Source organism: Carcharhinus amblyrhynchos, chromosome 4 (assembly GCF_965287045.1).
Source record: "Carcharhinus amblyrhynchos chromosome 4, sCarAmb.v2.hapA, whole genome shotgun sequence".
Lineage (NCBI taxonomy): Eukaryota > Metazoa > Chordata > Chondrichthyes > Carcharhiniformes > Carcharhinidae > Carcharhinus > Carcharhinus amblyrhynchos.
The window spans coordinates 33880058-33897550 of record NC_137327.1 but is presented as its reverse complement, the minus strand read 5'-3'; the positions used below and the strand labels follow the sequence as shown (position 1 = coordinate 33897550).

The 17493-nt window shown below is 41.3% G+C and overlaps 1 protein-coding gene across 1 annotated transcript in view; it reads left to right on the top strand.

The window, feature by feature from the left end:
- Window positions 1-17493, top strand: part of abcc12 (ATP-binding cassette, sub-family C (CFTR/MRP), member 12) — an 89880-nt gene that overhangs the window by 60060 nt on the left and 12327 nt on the right. Inside the window, exons 20-24 of the mRNA XM_080187595.1 lie at window positions 4040-4266; window positions 10627-10764; window positions 10891-11077; window positions 16074-16187; window positions 16255-16444. Coding sequence (XP_080043721.1) covers window positions 4040-4266; window positions 10627-10764; window positions 10891-11077; window positions 16074-16187; window positions 16255-16444 — 856 coding nt within the window. The remainder of the gene's footprint in view (window positions 1-4039; window positions 4267-10626; window positions 10765-10890; window positions 11078-16073; window positions 16188-16254; window positions 16445-17493) is intronic.

Here is a 17493-nt window from a genome sequence, read left to right as displayed (position 1 = left end):
ATAATTCACACTGGTCTGGCCTCACGCTAATATGAATGGAATTCCTTATGGTGTAGCATACTATACAAGGCTCTATTTTTCCCTTGTGTCTGTGTGCAAAAGTCCTCACTGGAACATTTGAAATAATTTTTGATTGATCTATATTCTATAGTTACTCTATAGCCGGAAACTATCATTCCGTGGTTATGAGAGGTGAGCTTTTGGTAGTCCAGCTGTTACGTGCTGTTCATGTTAGGCCAGGGCAGTACACAGACAAGCAAAGGACTCCATCAATAGTCAATGTGACATAGATACTTTATATCACATACGTATGCCAGAGTACAAGTATAATACTGCAGACAGTAATCAGACCTTCAGAATATTTTTATTATTTCCAAATAGAGTTTATATTATTTTTATTAATTCCAAATCTTTGCAATTAGGCATTGTTTTGAGACTTTATTATTCCAACACTCTTTTGGATAGCCCTCCCAACTTCCATTCTACATCTACTTGAGCACATCTGAATGTCTGCTGCCTGTATCCTAACATTCACCAATTCCCGTCATCCCTGTGCTTGCTAACCTACATTGACTCCCAGGCCAGCAAGGCATTCATTTTAAAATGCTTGTTGATTTTTTTCCAGATACCTGTTTAGTCTCACGCTTATCACTGTAACTTCCTCCAACCGCTATAATGTTGGCCTTTTGTGCATCTCGGATTTTAATCGGTCCGCCATTGGAGCCTTCTGTTGCCTAGGTCCTTAGCCCTGGAATTCCCTTTCTGAACCTTTCCACCCCCCTCTCATCCTTTAAGTTGCTTCTGAAACCATATCTCTTTGACAAAGCTTTTGGTTATTTATCCTAATATTTCCACAAATCAAATTCTTTTAGATAATGCACCTGCCAAGTACTATGGGACATTTCACCACATTTAAGGCACAATGTATTTGAAAGCTCTTATTTCAGCTAATATAGTTTCTTAATAAGCCTAATTAGTGATATTGCTGAAGTTACCCAGACTGTCAGATATTATTCAATCAAGAGATCAAAAATGACTATCTTCAATTATCTTATCAAACTTGTTAGAAGTTTAATGATCACCCAAGCTAGTTAAGTGACCTAGTTCTTCAACTAGGGTTCATGCCATCAGGGTCTGCGATATAATCACTGTTTCTTTTCCAGAGTTAGCTTTCTGCATTATTCCATTACTTCCTTTAGCATCGCTACATTCTCTCTTCCCACAGAAGCACTAAGTTAATCACATTACATCCAAGATATAAATATTAACAAGCCTGAACACAGGCAGCAATGCAGGATGTAATGGGGCAAATTGTCAGCAACTTCTTCAATAATGAATGGATTCAGGGAAGAATCAGTCACTCCTCATCTGCAGGTGTGCAAAATGAAGCTACAAATATATTCATAGAGCCCACTTAATTTCTCTTCCTTTTGCAGGATGAGTTCATGTCACTCTCTACTGTATTGGAGGGTAGAAATATCACAGCAAACCTGTCTACATGTCTTGCCACTTGGGTTTGCAGATGGATGTGCTGAGGGTAGTGCTCTAGTGTTAAAAGTCACTATTCTAGATAAACTAATCCACTATATGTTGGAAGTCTGCAATGACAGACAGTGAGAAGAGAATGGTCAAGGCTCTGTTGCTCTTAGCTTGGGATCTATCACTGTGTCAGAGCATTTTTAAGATCTTATTTCATTTATCACAAGGCTACAGAATTAGAAAATATTACATGTCATCTCTCAGGATTTTTTTTTTGGAAATTCTTTTCTCTTCTAAATGAATTTCTCCATTCTACTGGCCAAGTGCCTGGGACAATTTGAATATTAATAAACAGATGATAAATGCGATAATTTGTTTATTGTATTGTCCATTATACAATATGTTGATTAATGAGTATCCATATTAACTCAACCTCTTGAAGATCATTATCTCAAGAAACACATTAAAACAAGTTGTAGATCATCTTTTACTAATTATTTGGAACAAAGGCAAAAATAATTCAAATAACAGCTTTATTCTCACAATCAGAGAAGTTATCTACAAGGGCAGCAAGTTATTGCATTTCATTGTTTAACATTTTGTGTTTTTAATTCTTTGGTGCATGTTGTTCCTACTATAATTTTGTAACTGACAACGTATAAATTATTTTTAATGTCTCACTTGAACTCAGATTTATAATTCATTTGAGCTGTTGAATATGTTTCTCACCTGGAGGCTTGACACCTAACAAGCAAATATGAAAATTTAAAGCAAATCTGAACCTTGTCATGCTCAGGGTCAAGCCCAAGATTGCGTGGGATTCTCAGCCGTGCACGTCCCAAGACCAGAAATTCCAACCCAAGCTTAACGGACCTTTGACTGGGTCCACCAAATTTCCTGTCTCGCCTGCTTGAATCCCATGGCGGGCAAAACAGGAGATTTTCAGCCAATATCTTGTCTTGTCAGCTTGGATCTTGTTTGCCTCTGTTGTGAGGACCATGAATTGGATGCTAATGTTTTAAATGTGGGGTGGTGCAGAGATCTCTGGGCCAGTTAGCTCATGGTGAAATTCAGGATGGGCCAGAGAGTTGAACGTCAGCTGAAAAATGGGTTTTGCACCAGTCGCCAAACACGTTCTGATGCTCCCAGTCCACTACACGGCCCCAGTTGGGTCCCAATCAGAGTAGGCAGAAACCCATAAATGTTCAAATAGCCTCATTAGCATCTTATTCACAGACTTGGAGGCCAAGTCAATAGCCTCACAGGATGCTCCTGTCCCTTCAAACAGAAGTCACGCAGGAACGTCGAAGGGGAACAAGGTGGTAAGTCACCGCTATGAAGTTGTACCGAGGTGTACAGGGGTTCTTGCAAAGCATCTGGGGGTAGGGGTGTTCATGCCCATGGCAAGGGGCTGACCTCAGGTTACCCATGGTTCAGTCAATGACCCACAACTGTTGGCAAACCTCTATGAACTTCTCCTACTCATTAGGGTTATCAGTCTCAGTTGGGATTTTGCTCTTTCAAGACTGAAAGTGGCCCAAGCATAATTCCTCTCATGCCTCTCAGTCACAGCTGCAGATTTGATGAAAGAGGGTCGCCAGCCAAGAAGAGTAAAGTGAACGAACACATCAACCAGTATCAATTGAATCAGTGTTTTTCCAGTCAGCCCGTGTCATATAGGGGAATTCTTTGTTCAATCACTCAAGGTCCCATTAAGGATCTCACTGTTCTGACTGAGTCCCATAGCTGCTCAGTCTGGCAATATCTGTATGGATTGGACTTTTAAACTCGCAAGCCCCAACCTCCTTGAGACCTGAGGTGCTGTGTGACAGCCCCTTACTCCTCAGAAGCGGCTTCACTTCTCCAGCACACAGGTTTCTGACACATCTCATAAAGAAGGCACCTGGGTCCCTCCACGAGTTACCCTCCACTGCACTCACAAGGAAAAATAGGAAGAGATCAGTAGAGCCCGTCATCAGCACCCTGCTGTTGCAGACATGGATTCTCCATGTGGATGGGAATGTGATTGATGTCCCAGAAATGGTCCCAGAGCACTTTCATCTCTCTCTCTTTCCCACCTGCATAGAGAGAATCCACTTCCCGTAGCAGGACTGCCAATGTCAGTGTTGGAAGCCTTGCTATCAGCACTCCAACCTTGGGTGCCCACCAGCTATCCTCCAAGGGACAACAAGCACACACCCTGGCTATAACTGGCCTGGGTGTCAAAGGTTGCGTTGGATGTCAACTGCCAAATACTGGCACCTTGAAATTCATGAGCCGTTGGGTGAAACAACAACCCAGCCCATGCTTTCATTTTCTGCCTGGTTTTAACTAGGCAGCAAGGATATCTGAGAAATGCTTGGTTCTTACATGTACATCAATCACTTACATGAGTAGTCCTGGTGAATGGACAGTCAAAACCTATTTATATCGCACAACCAATAATCTTGCAAGAGTTGTTAAAAAAAACCAACATAACCCTCATTTTTATAATCACTTGAGTCATAACCATTTAATTTGGAAATTACATTTAATTTGTTTTCTTCTTCTTTTAAAAAAGATTATACACTGTCCAATGAAGTTCTTTGACGTCACCCCAATTGGAAGGATAATTAACCGTTTTTCCAAAGACATGGATGAAATAGACGTGAGGCTACCTTTTCATGCTGAGAACTTTCTTCAGCAGATATTGATAGTACTATTCATATTAGCGACCGTGATTGCAGTGTTTCCGTATCTTCTCGTTCCGGTGGCTATTTTAATGATAATTTTAGCTCTCATTTTCAGGTTAGTGTTATGTTTGTTACGTTTTTCTTTAATGCCTTTATGAACACATTTTGGGAGCAAAAGCATAGGGCTGTTTATTTGCCATTTTGCATGAGTTCAATGCTATTTCTAGTTCAAAGGATTTGGGGATTTTTGCTAATGTATTGGAGATTGAATTCAGTTTTATGTTAGAATTCCCAGCATACAGTCTCCAGAAGTGAAGCTCTGTGCTAAGATCATAAAATCATGAAATATTCCCCACTGGGATCAACATGTAAAAAATTCCAGATGGCAAATTTAAAATTCAAGATCACATTTGGAAGATTTAAATGACAAATTGAGGCTACACATGGCTAATGTTTATCGAGACTTAAAAGATTAAAATAAAAGCTGCAAATGCTGGAAATACACTGTTGGCTCATCAAAATTTGAAAAGAAAGGTCAGCATCTTGAGTCCTTGCTTGGAAAATCGTCCCTTTTAAATACTTGGATAAAGATCCTACATTTGAAATTTTAACTCACTTTTTTCTTCTTTCAGGAACTGGCACCTTGTCTGCTGTATATTTCTAGGATTTTTCTGTTTTTATGTCACTTTCTGCTGGAAGTATCTGAGCATCTCTATTAAACCATGAATTATTTGGTCCTGTGAACGTGCTAGAGAAACTATATTTAATTGTATGCATTTTTGATCAGGGAAAATTGTTTGTGATATTTGTAATGCCAGCTCATTATGATGACTTTATAACCCAGCATTAGCCTTGGTTCAGTAATCACATGCACTCACCTGAGTCAAATGAAGTCCAAAGAATGGAGCACATAATCTGGTTTGGCATTTTAACACAGTATTGAAGGGGTGCTGCATTGTCTTCAGTGCACTCCTTTGGATGAAGTGTTAAACTAAGATCAATCTGCACTTCCAGGTGAACATAAAAGATCTCATGACAGCATTCTGATCTTCAGTGTACAGTAGTCGGTTTTGTCTAGATTGACACTTTGCTGAAATTAGAATAGATGTAGCCATAATAGAGCACTTGATTGATCTCCTTGCTGCCCAGCAGTCTTCTCTCACATAAATCACTTGATCAGCTGAGGGAGCACCAACAGAGAGGGAATGGAAGCAGTTCCGCAAAAGACGAAGCTGCCTCTCAGAGCGATGCTGCATTCATCCCAGCCAATTACTCAACACAAGCCATTTAGGATGCGTTATACAGCATGAGGGCCGGCCAGCCATCAAAGCGCTGATCCCTGACTCAGCACGATTAGTCCCGAAAAAACTACAAAAAATGTTTTTAAAAAACCTAAATTAAAAGTTCGCACGTTGGGCTGGATTCTCTGGCTTCCCCATGGCATCATGGAGGTGGCGTGCTGTTGGCCAGCGGCAGGATCGCCGGGTCCCGCCTCAATAGGGTTTCTCATCGACCCTACCACATGCCATCAGGAAACCTGTAGCAGGGGTGCACTGTCAGTGGAAACTAGAAGATCCCACCAGCATGAACAACTGGAAAATACGGCCAATGAAAATTAAGATAATAAATTGATTCACTCAAATAAAAGCAAAAAAAAAGGCCATTTTGGAAATCTGAAATTAAAGCAGAAAATGCTGAATAAACACATCAGGTCAGGCAGCATCTACGGAGAGAGGAACAGCATTAACATTTTGGGTCCACGTGACTCTTCTACAGAACTGAATTACTCCTTAGCTCTGACCTATGCCTAATCTTCTATTCTGCTGCACCTCTTCCTCCCCTCTCTCCAACTATATGATCTGTCACATTCCTAACCCTCTTTAGTTCTGAAGAAGAGTCATACTGTATTGAAACGTAACCGTTTCTCACTCCACAGAAGCTGGCAGATCTTCTGAGTTCATTCAGCTTTCTTTGTCCTTACTCTATATAGTATATAATAAATTGATGACTGTCGGAAAACTGCCTTCTGTATGTGTAACTGTTAATGGTTACCAAAATAGTGGGACTACTCCTTTTCTCCAGACGACATTTAAGATAAACTCTTAGGAACACTGGCACATTCTCAACTAAGCAAAAATCCAAGAAGCGCCATTTCCTCCTATTTAAGTAAGCCTTGACACCTTAATGACAACCATGCACAAAATGATTGAATGATACTCTCTGCACATAAAGCACAGCCTAAGGTGCAATTCTTAGCAAGTCAGCTGAGAAACAGGCCTAATATCTGTTAAAATAATTCAAACCTGCATCCTCAGTGTAGGATTTCAAGGAAATAACTGCTGTATTTTTGAGATATGCCTTCTAACTAAATCTAAACATCAACTAAATGAAGAATTCAAGCTCTTGATAAACATGCACACATTACAATCAGAATATTTTAATTTGATCAGTGGTTTAACTGTTAATGGAAGTCTATCACGATGCTTTTGGCCCTCAGTCACCCACTTATATGCTTCCAAAAATCCCTAGCCCTGTTAATACTTTAATTTTTAACATTCAGACTTGGAGATATGAAGATATTGAAATTCTTTTGTGGGATATTTTTAACGCTCTGATTAATATATTTACATCAAATTCCTTTAGGTTTTTTTTAAGTCATTAGTGCATTAAAATAAATCAATGCACTAAAAACTGTACTGATAGGTCTGCAGTGCAAGGTTATCTTGTAAGTTTTCCTAATTTTCTAAGTGCAAATTGATAAGGTGGGACTTTCTTTGGACCGTGCTTTTAATGATCAACAGAAACAAATTGTAACTGGATATTGTAATCAGATTCGGGGAATGTTGATTTACAACAAACAGCCCAGTATGGTGTTCTTTAATGATTTGTCAAATTGTAGGTCTTCTTGAAATGTTCTGTCCCCCTTTTCCTAAATTATACAAGAAGACTAAATACATGGGTGGGATTCTCCCGATATAATTCTAAGTGTCAAATTCAAGGAAGAACTAGAGTAAATCACGCTGTTTTTTTCAGCAGGAGTTTCAAAATGAATCTCCCACACTCAGTGCACGGCAGAGTGAATTAGTGTGTATCACTATAAAAATCAGGAGTGGGGCCTATTCCCTCTGGAGAGGCTGGCAGCATGGTACTGAGCAGGCTACTGCGCATGTGTCAACACTGAGATCACTTGATCGCTGGCCAGCCTCATGACCCCCACATCCCTGGCTGTGCAACTCCCCCACATACCCCCTCCCCGAACATGTCCAGGCCAGTCTCGACCCCTTCACGCCCACCGTCCCACCTCAATCTCCCATCCACACCCTCCACAGCTCCACTCCGCTCCCCCCCATCTGCAACCCCCCACCTGCAGCCCTGACCTGGACCAACTCCATCAGGCCCTGCTCCCATTAGGCCCACCCCCCTCTTGGCACTGCCTGATGCCCAAGGTGCCCAGAGAACATCTCCTCATGTCCGAACCTCTGGGGGGCCTCAATTGCACTGCCCCCCCCCCCCCACCCCCGCCTTTCACTCCAGTGGGGTCGGGTCGCCAACTCCCCATTTAGAATGGGGAGTCATTCTAAACCTCGCTAGAGTGAAACACTCCTGGCAGGGAGGGGGAGAGAGGCTAGTTGGCCCAGAGATATCAGTCCTGGGCCCGCTAATAACCTTTGAATTGCATTCAAAATAGTATTTATTTAAATTATACAGCTCCACGTCAATCTCTACTGCAGAGCTGATGGCACTGGAAATCCAGATCTCAGAGAACTGCAGAAGCTGTGGCAGCCAGCATGAAGTCCATGAAATAGCCTCTACTTGAGTCTCCCAGCCCTCTGCACTACAAAAGCAACACAACGGGATGGGAAAATCACCCCTGTGTTTTTTTGACATAATTTTAAAATAAAATGAAGATAGAATCTTAGAAGCTGACAGCACAGAATGAGGCCACTTAATGGATTTTGCCTATGCCGACTCTTTGAGGGGAACCTCACCCCTGCCAATCACCCTCAGAGGATCCAACTCCATTAGGCCCACCCCCCCTCTGCTTGACACTGTCCAATGCCCAATGGCCAAGGTGGAAATGCCCAGGGAACATCCTATGGTGTCCACACCTCTGAAGGGCCTCAATTGCCTCCTCTTCACTCCAGCGGGGTTGTGCTTGGCCTGACATCCCTACTTTGTATCCACAATCCTGCACATTCCTCATCCTAACTGTCAAAGACTCTTTTAAAATTATTCATGGAATCAGCTGCCATCACCTCTTCAGGCTAAAAATTCCATATCCCAAAGACTAAGTGAAAGCATTTCTCCATGTTTCTGGTCTCTATCTTTAACCAATGAATTTCAATTTGTGGCCTCTAGTTATTGACTGACTCACCAGGCAAAATAACTTTTTCTCAACTACTCTACCAAAACCTCTCAAAACCTTGAAAATCTCTATTGTGTTTCCCCCTAGCCTTCTCTGTCACAAAGAGGACAGTCCCAACTCATCCTAAATCTCCTCTGTAAACCCTTTTAAGGCCTTTACGTATTTCCTGAAGTATGGTGCCCAGAATTGGCCACATAAGAACATAAGAACATAAGAAATAGGAGCAGGAGTAGGCCATCTGGCCCTTCGAGCCTGCCCCGCCATTCAATAAGATCATGGCTGATCTGTCGTGGCTCAGTTCCACTTTCCCGCCCTCTCCCCATAACCCTTAATCCCCTCTCTTATCAAAAACCCATCAACCCGCTTCTTAAAAATATTTAGCGAGGCAGCCTCCACCACTTCAACGGGCAGAGAATTCCAGAGATTCACCACCCTTTGAGTGAAGAAGTTCCTCCTCAACTCCGTTCTGAACTGCCCCCCCTTTATCTTGAGGCTGTGCCCCCTAGTCCTACTGTCTTTTTTGAGCGGGAAGAGTCTTTCCACCTCTATCCTATCCATCCCATTCATCATCTTATACGTCTCAATGAGATCTCCCCTCATTCTTCTAAACTCTAACGAGTACAAGCCTAGTTTATTCAGCCTCTCCTCATAGCTCAACTCCCTCAACTCCGGTATCAGCCTAGTAAACCTCCTCTGCACTCCCTCCAAGGCCAAAATATCCTTGCGCAGGTGCGGCGCCCAAAACTGCACACAGTACTCCAGCTGCGGCCTCACCAATGCCCTATACAGCTGCAGCAAGACCTCCCTACTTTTATATTCAATCCCCCTCGCTATGAAGGCCAGCATCCCATTCGCCTTCCTGACCACCTGCTGCACCTGCAGGCTGGGTTTTTGCGACTCATGCACAAGGACCCCGAGGTCCCTCTGCACTGTCGCCTGCTGCAGTTTTTCGCCCCGTAAGTAATAGTCCTTCCTACCATTCTTCCTACCAAAGTGGACCACCTCACACTTGCCAACATTAAATTCCATTTGCCATTTCCTGGCCCATTCGCCCAGCCTATCTAGATCCTTCTGCAGACTCACATACTGAAGGCTAAACAATAATTTAAAAATGTCTGTCACGATCCCTAAGATTTCCTATTCAATTCCTTTACTTATAAACCCAAGTAACCTATGTGTTATTATAATCACTTTATCAACTTGCCCTGCAATATTTACGGTTGTACATATGGGCACCAAAGTCTCCTGACTTATTCGGAATTGTGTTGCATATGGTATGCTTTCTTTCCACATTAGTGCTCACAAAGTGCATGACTTCCAACTATTTCTCATTGGATTTCATCGGTTATGCTTCTGCCCATTTCACCATCCTGCCTTTGTCATCCTGAACAATACTCATCACTACCACTTTGCCAAGTTTTATATCGACCACAAACTTTAACTGCAAGAACTCAGCAAACTAGTTGACATTCATGCTGTGTTAGGCTGCAGCTTTCCCCACAGTTCAGTGAAATCTTGATGATGAGGCGCTGAGCCAAGACACACCATTTAGAAATTTGATGTGAGCCAAACTAAGTCCAAATGGGCGACTGGAGATTAGTTTGAGATTGTGCCAGTCTTTGAGTTTTCTACTCCATGTTCCCTTTCAAATAACAACACACATGATTCAGCAGCCAAATATGCTTCAGTACCTGCGTGCATGCCTGATCAAAGGTCTCTAAATAGGAGGAAGATTTTCCGATTTTTGTTTACGGTTATTGGCTTATTCAACACACATGGCTTGAGGAAAGCAAGAATGTGCTTAAAAACTGGCAGTTTGTGGATGAGGATGGCTCCAACGTATGTATGAGATGCACTTGCCACCAGGGTGACATCATCAGATTGCTAAGCACCCGCTGTTGTAATCTTTTAAGCCATGCTCTGAAAGTGCACAAATTTCCACTCTCAGAATTATTCCGACCAATGTCTACCATGTGGTTCCATTGACAGAACAGATCTATATGTCCTTTTGGTTCTTATTGTGGGGAATAATGAAGTAAATGAAAGTCATTTAGAGCCAGGGAGAGAATCTATAAATAAAATAAATCCTAAATGTTGATTTCAATGCAGACTTTTTCAAAAAGGCATCCGAGAACTGAAGAGAATAGACAATATTAGCAGATCACCCTGGTTCTCTCATATTGCCTCAACTGTTCAAGGCATAGGCACAATTCATGCCTATAATAAAACAGGAGAATTTATTGAGCGGTAAGTGAAGCTTTTTATTTCAATGATATCACGCTCACCATTGTGAAGATGATCAATTTTCTACAGCCGTAACACTGTTTTCCAATCTTAAATTGTCAGAGATAGTGTGCTTTATTCTTTTTACAGATTTAAAGACTTAAGTGATAAAAATTCTGGCCATTTTCTACTGTTTAACGGTTCCATGCGGTGGCTCAGTGTGAGAATTGATTTGTTCTCAGTTCTCTTGATTTTTACTGTGGCTCTCTTTGTCATCCTGAGTCCTGACTCAATTTCTGCATCAAATAAGGGCCTTGCTTTGTCATATGTTGTTCAGGTGAGGAAACTAATTCCATTTTTTTTCTCTTTTTGTTTATCCTAAGTGATCTCCTGAAGTAGAGCACAAGGGTTTTGGAGATAACACGGATGTAATAGAATTACGTTAAAAATCAACTTCTATACATTTGAGCTTTTGCTAATCAGTGAAAAAGGTATTTCTGTCAACAAGATAAGATTGAAGATAAAGATACCACCTGGATTATAGGAGGAGATTTTCTTTTTAAATCCTTGCCATACTATTAACAGTCCACGATAAATATTGTTCTGGAAGAACTAATTACTAAAAATCATACCCCATTCATAAAAAAGGGAGGAAGACTAGACCAGTAAAAATCTTAAATTTATAACTGCTACATTTATAAATTTATAATTGGTTGCATGCAGCCAAATAAGGAAGAATGCCCAGAATAGAAAGAGCAGGAAAAGTGACTGGTGAGGTTCTAATCAGATTAGGGAGGAGGCAATGGTCTACTGGTATTATCACTAGACTACTAATCCAGAAACTCAGCAAATATTCTGGGGACTTTGGTTCGAATCCCACCACAGCAAATGGTGGAATTTGAATTCAATGAAAAATATCTGGAGTTAAGGATCTACTGATGACCACAAAACCATTGTCGATTGTTGGAAAAACCCGTCTGGTTCACTAATGTCCTTTAGGGAGGGAAATCTGCCATCCTTACCTGGTCTGGCCAACAAATGACTCCAGAGCCACCGCAATGTGGTTGACTCTTAACTGCCCTTGGGTAACTAGGGAGGGGCAATAAGTGCTGGCTGGCCAGCAACATCCCTGTCACACGAATGAATAAAAAAAAAGATAATCCTGTGACTCTGGGAGTCTTCAATGGAGTTAAATTGTTTCACTTGATTGATCAACAGAATTGGATATGCTTTTCATATTCTATATTTATCTTATTGAATGGATGTTATTGTAACATAACATTGGACTGCATTTTGCAGTCAGTGGTAAATGATACTAGCTGAAGATCTTGAAAAATGATTGGCCCCAAAGGTTACAAGGGGTCTAGAGACTGGACTGGGTTGCTTAATTTCTCGACACAGCTGTAAGGTGCTCTTAATAGTTGTAATGTAGGAAACATGCCAAGCTTATGAAAGGTACCATGTAAATTCAAGTTATCTTTGTCTAGATTTAAGAAACTAAACTAATTTTACCAAAACTGATATATTTCCTCCAAAACAGACATATTTCCTGCAATTAAATAGTGCACCTTTTGCACAACTATCCCATTGTTCTCAAAAGGTTTTGAGCGCAATGTCTAAGTTCTGTTTGCAACTTAAACAATGAACTTGTGAGAGTCAGCAATAATAAAACTATTTTTCCTTCGCCAGATTTCCAGGAAAACAGCAAAATAGCAACGTCATTTTAGTTTCTCAATTTGGTTAAAAATGCTTCTGTGTGTCAAAATCAATGTGAGTTTTGCATTAAAAACATTCATACTATTCCTAAATGTGGACACAAACAGGATGAATATTTTGATCACATAGGTGCTAAATTTAACAAATCATACTAGGTAGTGCAATCTGTGCATTATTGTGTAATGTAAATTGCACTGTAAAGGCCTCATATTTAAAATACTGTATGCCATGGCGAACATGATGATAAAGATGCATTCTCCAAATAGATTGCCTTCTGTTCTGGCCCTTATACCGTTCAAAAGAAATAAGCTGGTAATCTTTCTGTTCAGTACCTGCCTCCTCTTGACTGCGAGAAGTTCCGAAGCCTGCTTGTCCTTGGAAAAGAGTGCCAATCTGCCAAATGTTTTGCATTCAATTTTGGAGGTTCAGGCTGTGGTAGGATCTGGCACAGCGGTCTGGCAGGCTAGCCAAAATTCCCAGATCCCGGTCTCGGATTCCATGTTGGTACTACATTTGACCTCTAATAATACTTAAAATTCTGAATAAGGGCAAAATAATGACATAAAATCATAAGAAGAGGATTATGAGAATATTAATCCAGAAACTCAACTAATGTTCTGGGGACCTGGGTTCAAATCTCACCACAGCAAATAGTGGAATTTGAATTCAGTAAAAAATATCTGGAATTAAGAATCTATTAATGACTATGAAACCATTGTCAATTCACCAGAAAAACCAATCTGGTTTTCTAATGTCCTTACCTGGTCTGGCCAACGTGTCACTCCAGAGGCACAGCAATGTGGCTGAATCTCAACTGTCCTCCAAGGGCAATTAGAGATAGGCAATAAGTGCTGGCCAGATAGCGATGCCCATTTCCCATGAATGAATTAAAAAAAGGATGGTAAAGCACATGTTCTGTAAGAAGACTACCCCAGCTTCCAAAATTATTCACCATAACTTCTGGCAGCTGTTTATTAAGGTACAACAGACAATTTGAGGTTGGCGATTTCTACCTTGTAAAACTCCTTTCTTGCCCTTTCTGATTTGTTAACAGATTCCCCAAGGTATTCAGTGGATATTAATTGAAGGTGAACTGGTTCCCCATTCCCAACCCTCTCAGCCCCTTTGAAAACTGCATTGCTTTCCGGAAATCGTAATATGCTATGTCTCACCCCAGCAACGCAATTTTCAAATCATGTCCTACAAGCAAATGAAAATCCCAGCCAACATTTCAGGTCAATGATTTTTCATTGGGAAAATGTGACAGGTTTCAAACAAGTGAAACGGAGGAGAGTGGAATGAGAACAAAAGAAAAGGTCTGTGATAGAACATAGAACATAGAACACTACAGCACAAACAGGCCCTTCGGCCCACAAGTTGCGCTGATCACATCAATACCTACCAATCCATAGACCTATCTATAACCCCCAATCCCATTAAATCCCATATACTCATCCAGAAGTCTTTTAAAAGACCCCCGCGAGTTCGCCTCCACCACCACTGACGGCAGCCGATTCCATTCACTCACCACCCTCTGAGTGAAAAACTTACCCCTAACATCACCTCTGTACTTGCTTCCCTGCACCTTAAACCTGTGTCCTCTCGTAGTGACCATTTCAACCCGGGGAAATAGCCTCTGAGAATCCACCCTATCTATTCCTCTCAACATTTTATAAACCTCTATCAGGTTGCCTCTCAACCTACACCTCTCCAGGGAGAAGAGTCCCAGCTCCCTCAACCTATCTTCATAAGGCATGCCTCCCAATCCAGGCAACATCCTTGTAAATCTCCTTTGCACCCTTTCAATAGCTTCTACGTCCTTCCTATAGTGAGGCGACCAGAACTGCGCACAGTACTCCAAGTGGGGCCTAACAAGGGACTTATAAAGTTGCAGCATTACCTCCCGACTCCTAAACTCAATCCCTCGATTAATGAAGGCCAGTACATCATACGCCTTCTTAACCACATCGTCCACCTGCGAGGCCGATTTAAGAGTCCTGTGGACCCGGACCCCAAGATCCTTCTGCTCTTCAACACTACTAAGACTCCTGCCCTTGATAGTGTACTCATTCATCCCATTGGTCCTTCCAAAATGGACCACTACACATTTATCCGCGTTGAAGTCCATCTGCCACTTCTCCGCCTAGTCTTGCAACCTATTTATGTCCTGCTGCAACTTCTGACATCCTTCCAGACTATCCACAATACCACAAACCTTTGTGTCATCAGCAAACTTACTAACCCATCCCTCCACTTCCTCATCTAGGTCATTTGTGAAAATGACAAACAGCAAGGGTCCTAGAACAGATCCCTGGGGCACTCCACTGGTGACCGACCTCCATGCAGAAAAAGACCCACCCACAACCACTCTCTGCCTTCTGCAGGCAAGCCAGTTCTGGATCCACAAGGCCAAAGCCCCTTGGATCCCATGCCCTCTCACCTTCTCAAGAAGTCTTGCATGGGGGACCTTATCAAACGCCTTGCTGAAGTCCATGTACACCATGTCCACTGCTCTTCCTTCATCAATGTGTTCAGTCACATTTCTGAAGAACTCAACTCGGCTCATAAGGCACGACCTGCCTTTGACAAAACCATGCTGACTATTTCTGATCATGCTAAACCTCTCCAAATGCTCATAAATCCTGTCCCTCAGAAGCCTCTCCATCAGCTTTCCAACCACTGAGGTCAGACTCACCGGTCGGTAATTTCCCAGGCTATCCCTGTTCCCTTTCTTGAAAATAGGAACTACATCCGCAATCCTCCAATCCTCCGGAACCTCTCCCGTCTCCATCAACAACGCAAAGATCATCGCCAGGGGCTCTGCAATCACCTCCCTCACCTCCCGCAGTAACCTGGGGTACATCCCATCTGGTCCCGGCGACTTGTCTATCTTGATAGAATTCAAAAGTTCTAACACATCCTCCTCCTTAATATCCACATACTCAACCTTTTCCATCTGCTGCAAACCTGTAGCAAAATCTCCCAGATCAGTTTCCATCGTGAATACTGAGGCAAAGTACTCATTAAGCACCTCTGCCATTTCTTCTGGTTCCACACAGACCTTTCCCCCTTCACCTTTTATAGGTTCTATCCCTTCTCCTTAATCTTACCCGCCAAGGCCTTCTCATGACCCCTTCTGGCTCTCCTAATTTCCCTTTTTAGTGATAGGATAGAAGACAGGATTGAATAGATGACAAAAGGATTGTTGGTACAAGACCAATAGGAGTGGCAGTGTGATAAGCAAATGAACTCTGTCGAAGGGTCATCCTGACTCAAAACGTTGGCTCTATTCTCTCTGCACAGATACTGTCAGATCTGCTGAGATTTTCCAGCATTTTCTATTTTTGAACAAAAAGATCTGTCTAGAGGAGGTGGGAATGGCAGAATAACGTACAACAAAAACAAGAGAAAAGTCAAGAGTAAAACTGAAACTTGCAACGAAAACGTAAACATAAATTATGCAGAGAATGTGGTCTGAAATTAGTGAGCACAGTGCTGAGTCCAGGAGGCTGTAAAGTGCCTTTGTTCCTTGATTATTCTTCGTTAGCTGTCGCTTACTGTTATAAGCCATTTTAATATACACACAGTATTAAATTTAAAATGTTCATTGCTTATAGCTGGCAGGACTATTACAAATGTGCATAAGAATGGGAACTGAAGCAGAAGCCAGATTCACGTCTGTAGAACGGATAATGGAATATATTCTGGTGAGCAGCAAAAGACACACATACGTTCTGAGCCGCAATTGACTGAAGTACTTTTGTTTCACCTTTATTTACAATTATATATTTCCATCAGATGTCTGCTTCAGAAGCCCCATTTCATGTTAAAAATTCAACTGTTTCCAAGGAATGGCCTGCTCATGGTGCAATAACATTTGAGAATTATCATATGAAATACAGAGAAAACACTCCAATAGTCCTCAAAGGACTACATTTAAATATTCAAGGTCAGGAGAAAATTGGAATTGTCGGAAGAACTGGCTCTGGTAAGACATTTAAAAAACTACTTTTGGTTACGACAATAGAATATATCAAAAATGAGATAACAGAATACCGGCATTGTCTAGTCAGAGTTTATGTGGGAAACAGTAGTGAATAATTATTTTATCGTCACTGTTTCCAATGGGTGTTTACAAAAACTTACTTTGCTTAAATGGCCCACTTTTTTTTACTGGAAAAAGATCCAGCATGACTTCATTGCTTGTCTATCTTGATCCTTAATACAGCTTTGAACATGTTGTAAAAGCCCCACTCCTTATCATTATGCTAATTATTGAAAGTTAGATTTTAGTTAAAATTTTCTATTATTATCCTGATATGCCTGCAGTTTTTTCTCTCATTTATTGTCACATTTGTGTCCCATTTTTCTTTACACTGTTCAAGACTCTGTAATATATTCAAATTTCAGTTCCTATTGCTTAGCTGTACTCAAAGAGATTTACAGCATTCCTTCCATTATTCTTATGTTTTCATGCTGTAATGGAATGTAACAATCCTACCCGTCCCCTTTTCCGAGTTGAATCTGCCTGAATATTTTCAGAGCAGAGATATCTAGCTCCTAGCGACCGTGTCTCTAGCTTGCCAAAACTCTCATTCTTACAAATCCAAAACAGTTTTTTAAAAGGAAAGAGTGCCCAATCACTGATGTGAATCCTAAAATTTGCAAACTCTGATTATTTTCAGGGCTTTCTAGATAATTAATATGACTTGGTTTTGTCTACTTGGTGGATGTGTTATGTCGTGGCACTCTCTGGGCATCTTCAAGAGACTTCAGACTTTGTTAAGAACAAAAGATATTTATTGATAAAGAGAAACTTGGTACAGGGGTTTGCTGCCCAAAGCTGCCTTGGGCATCCCATATATCTGTGTTAATTAACTGAAGGTATAATTTTGTGGTCCCATGCTTTCAGCTTGGAGTATATTTACAGCAAGCATAGATTGTTCCAAGTCTATCACCCATATCCATCATAAGCTCTACAACAGAAGCATGAGATTAAAGAAGATTCCTAGAATAAAAGTTCAGATGAACTAATCA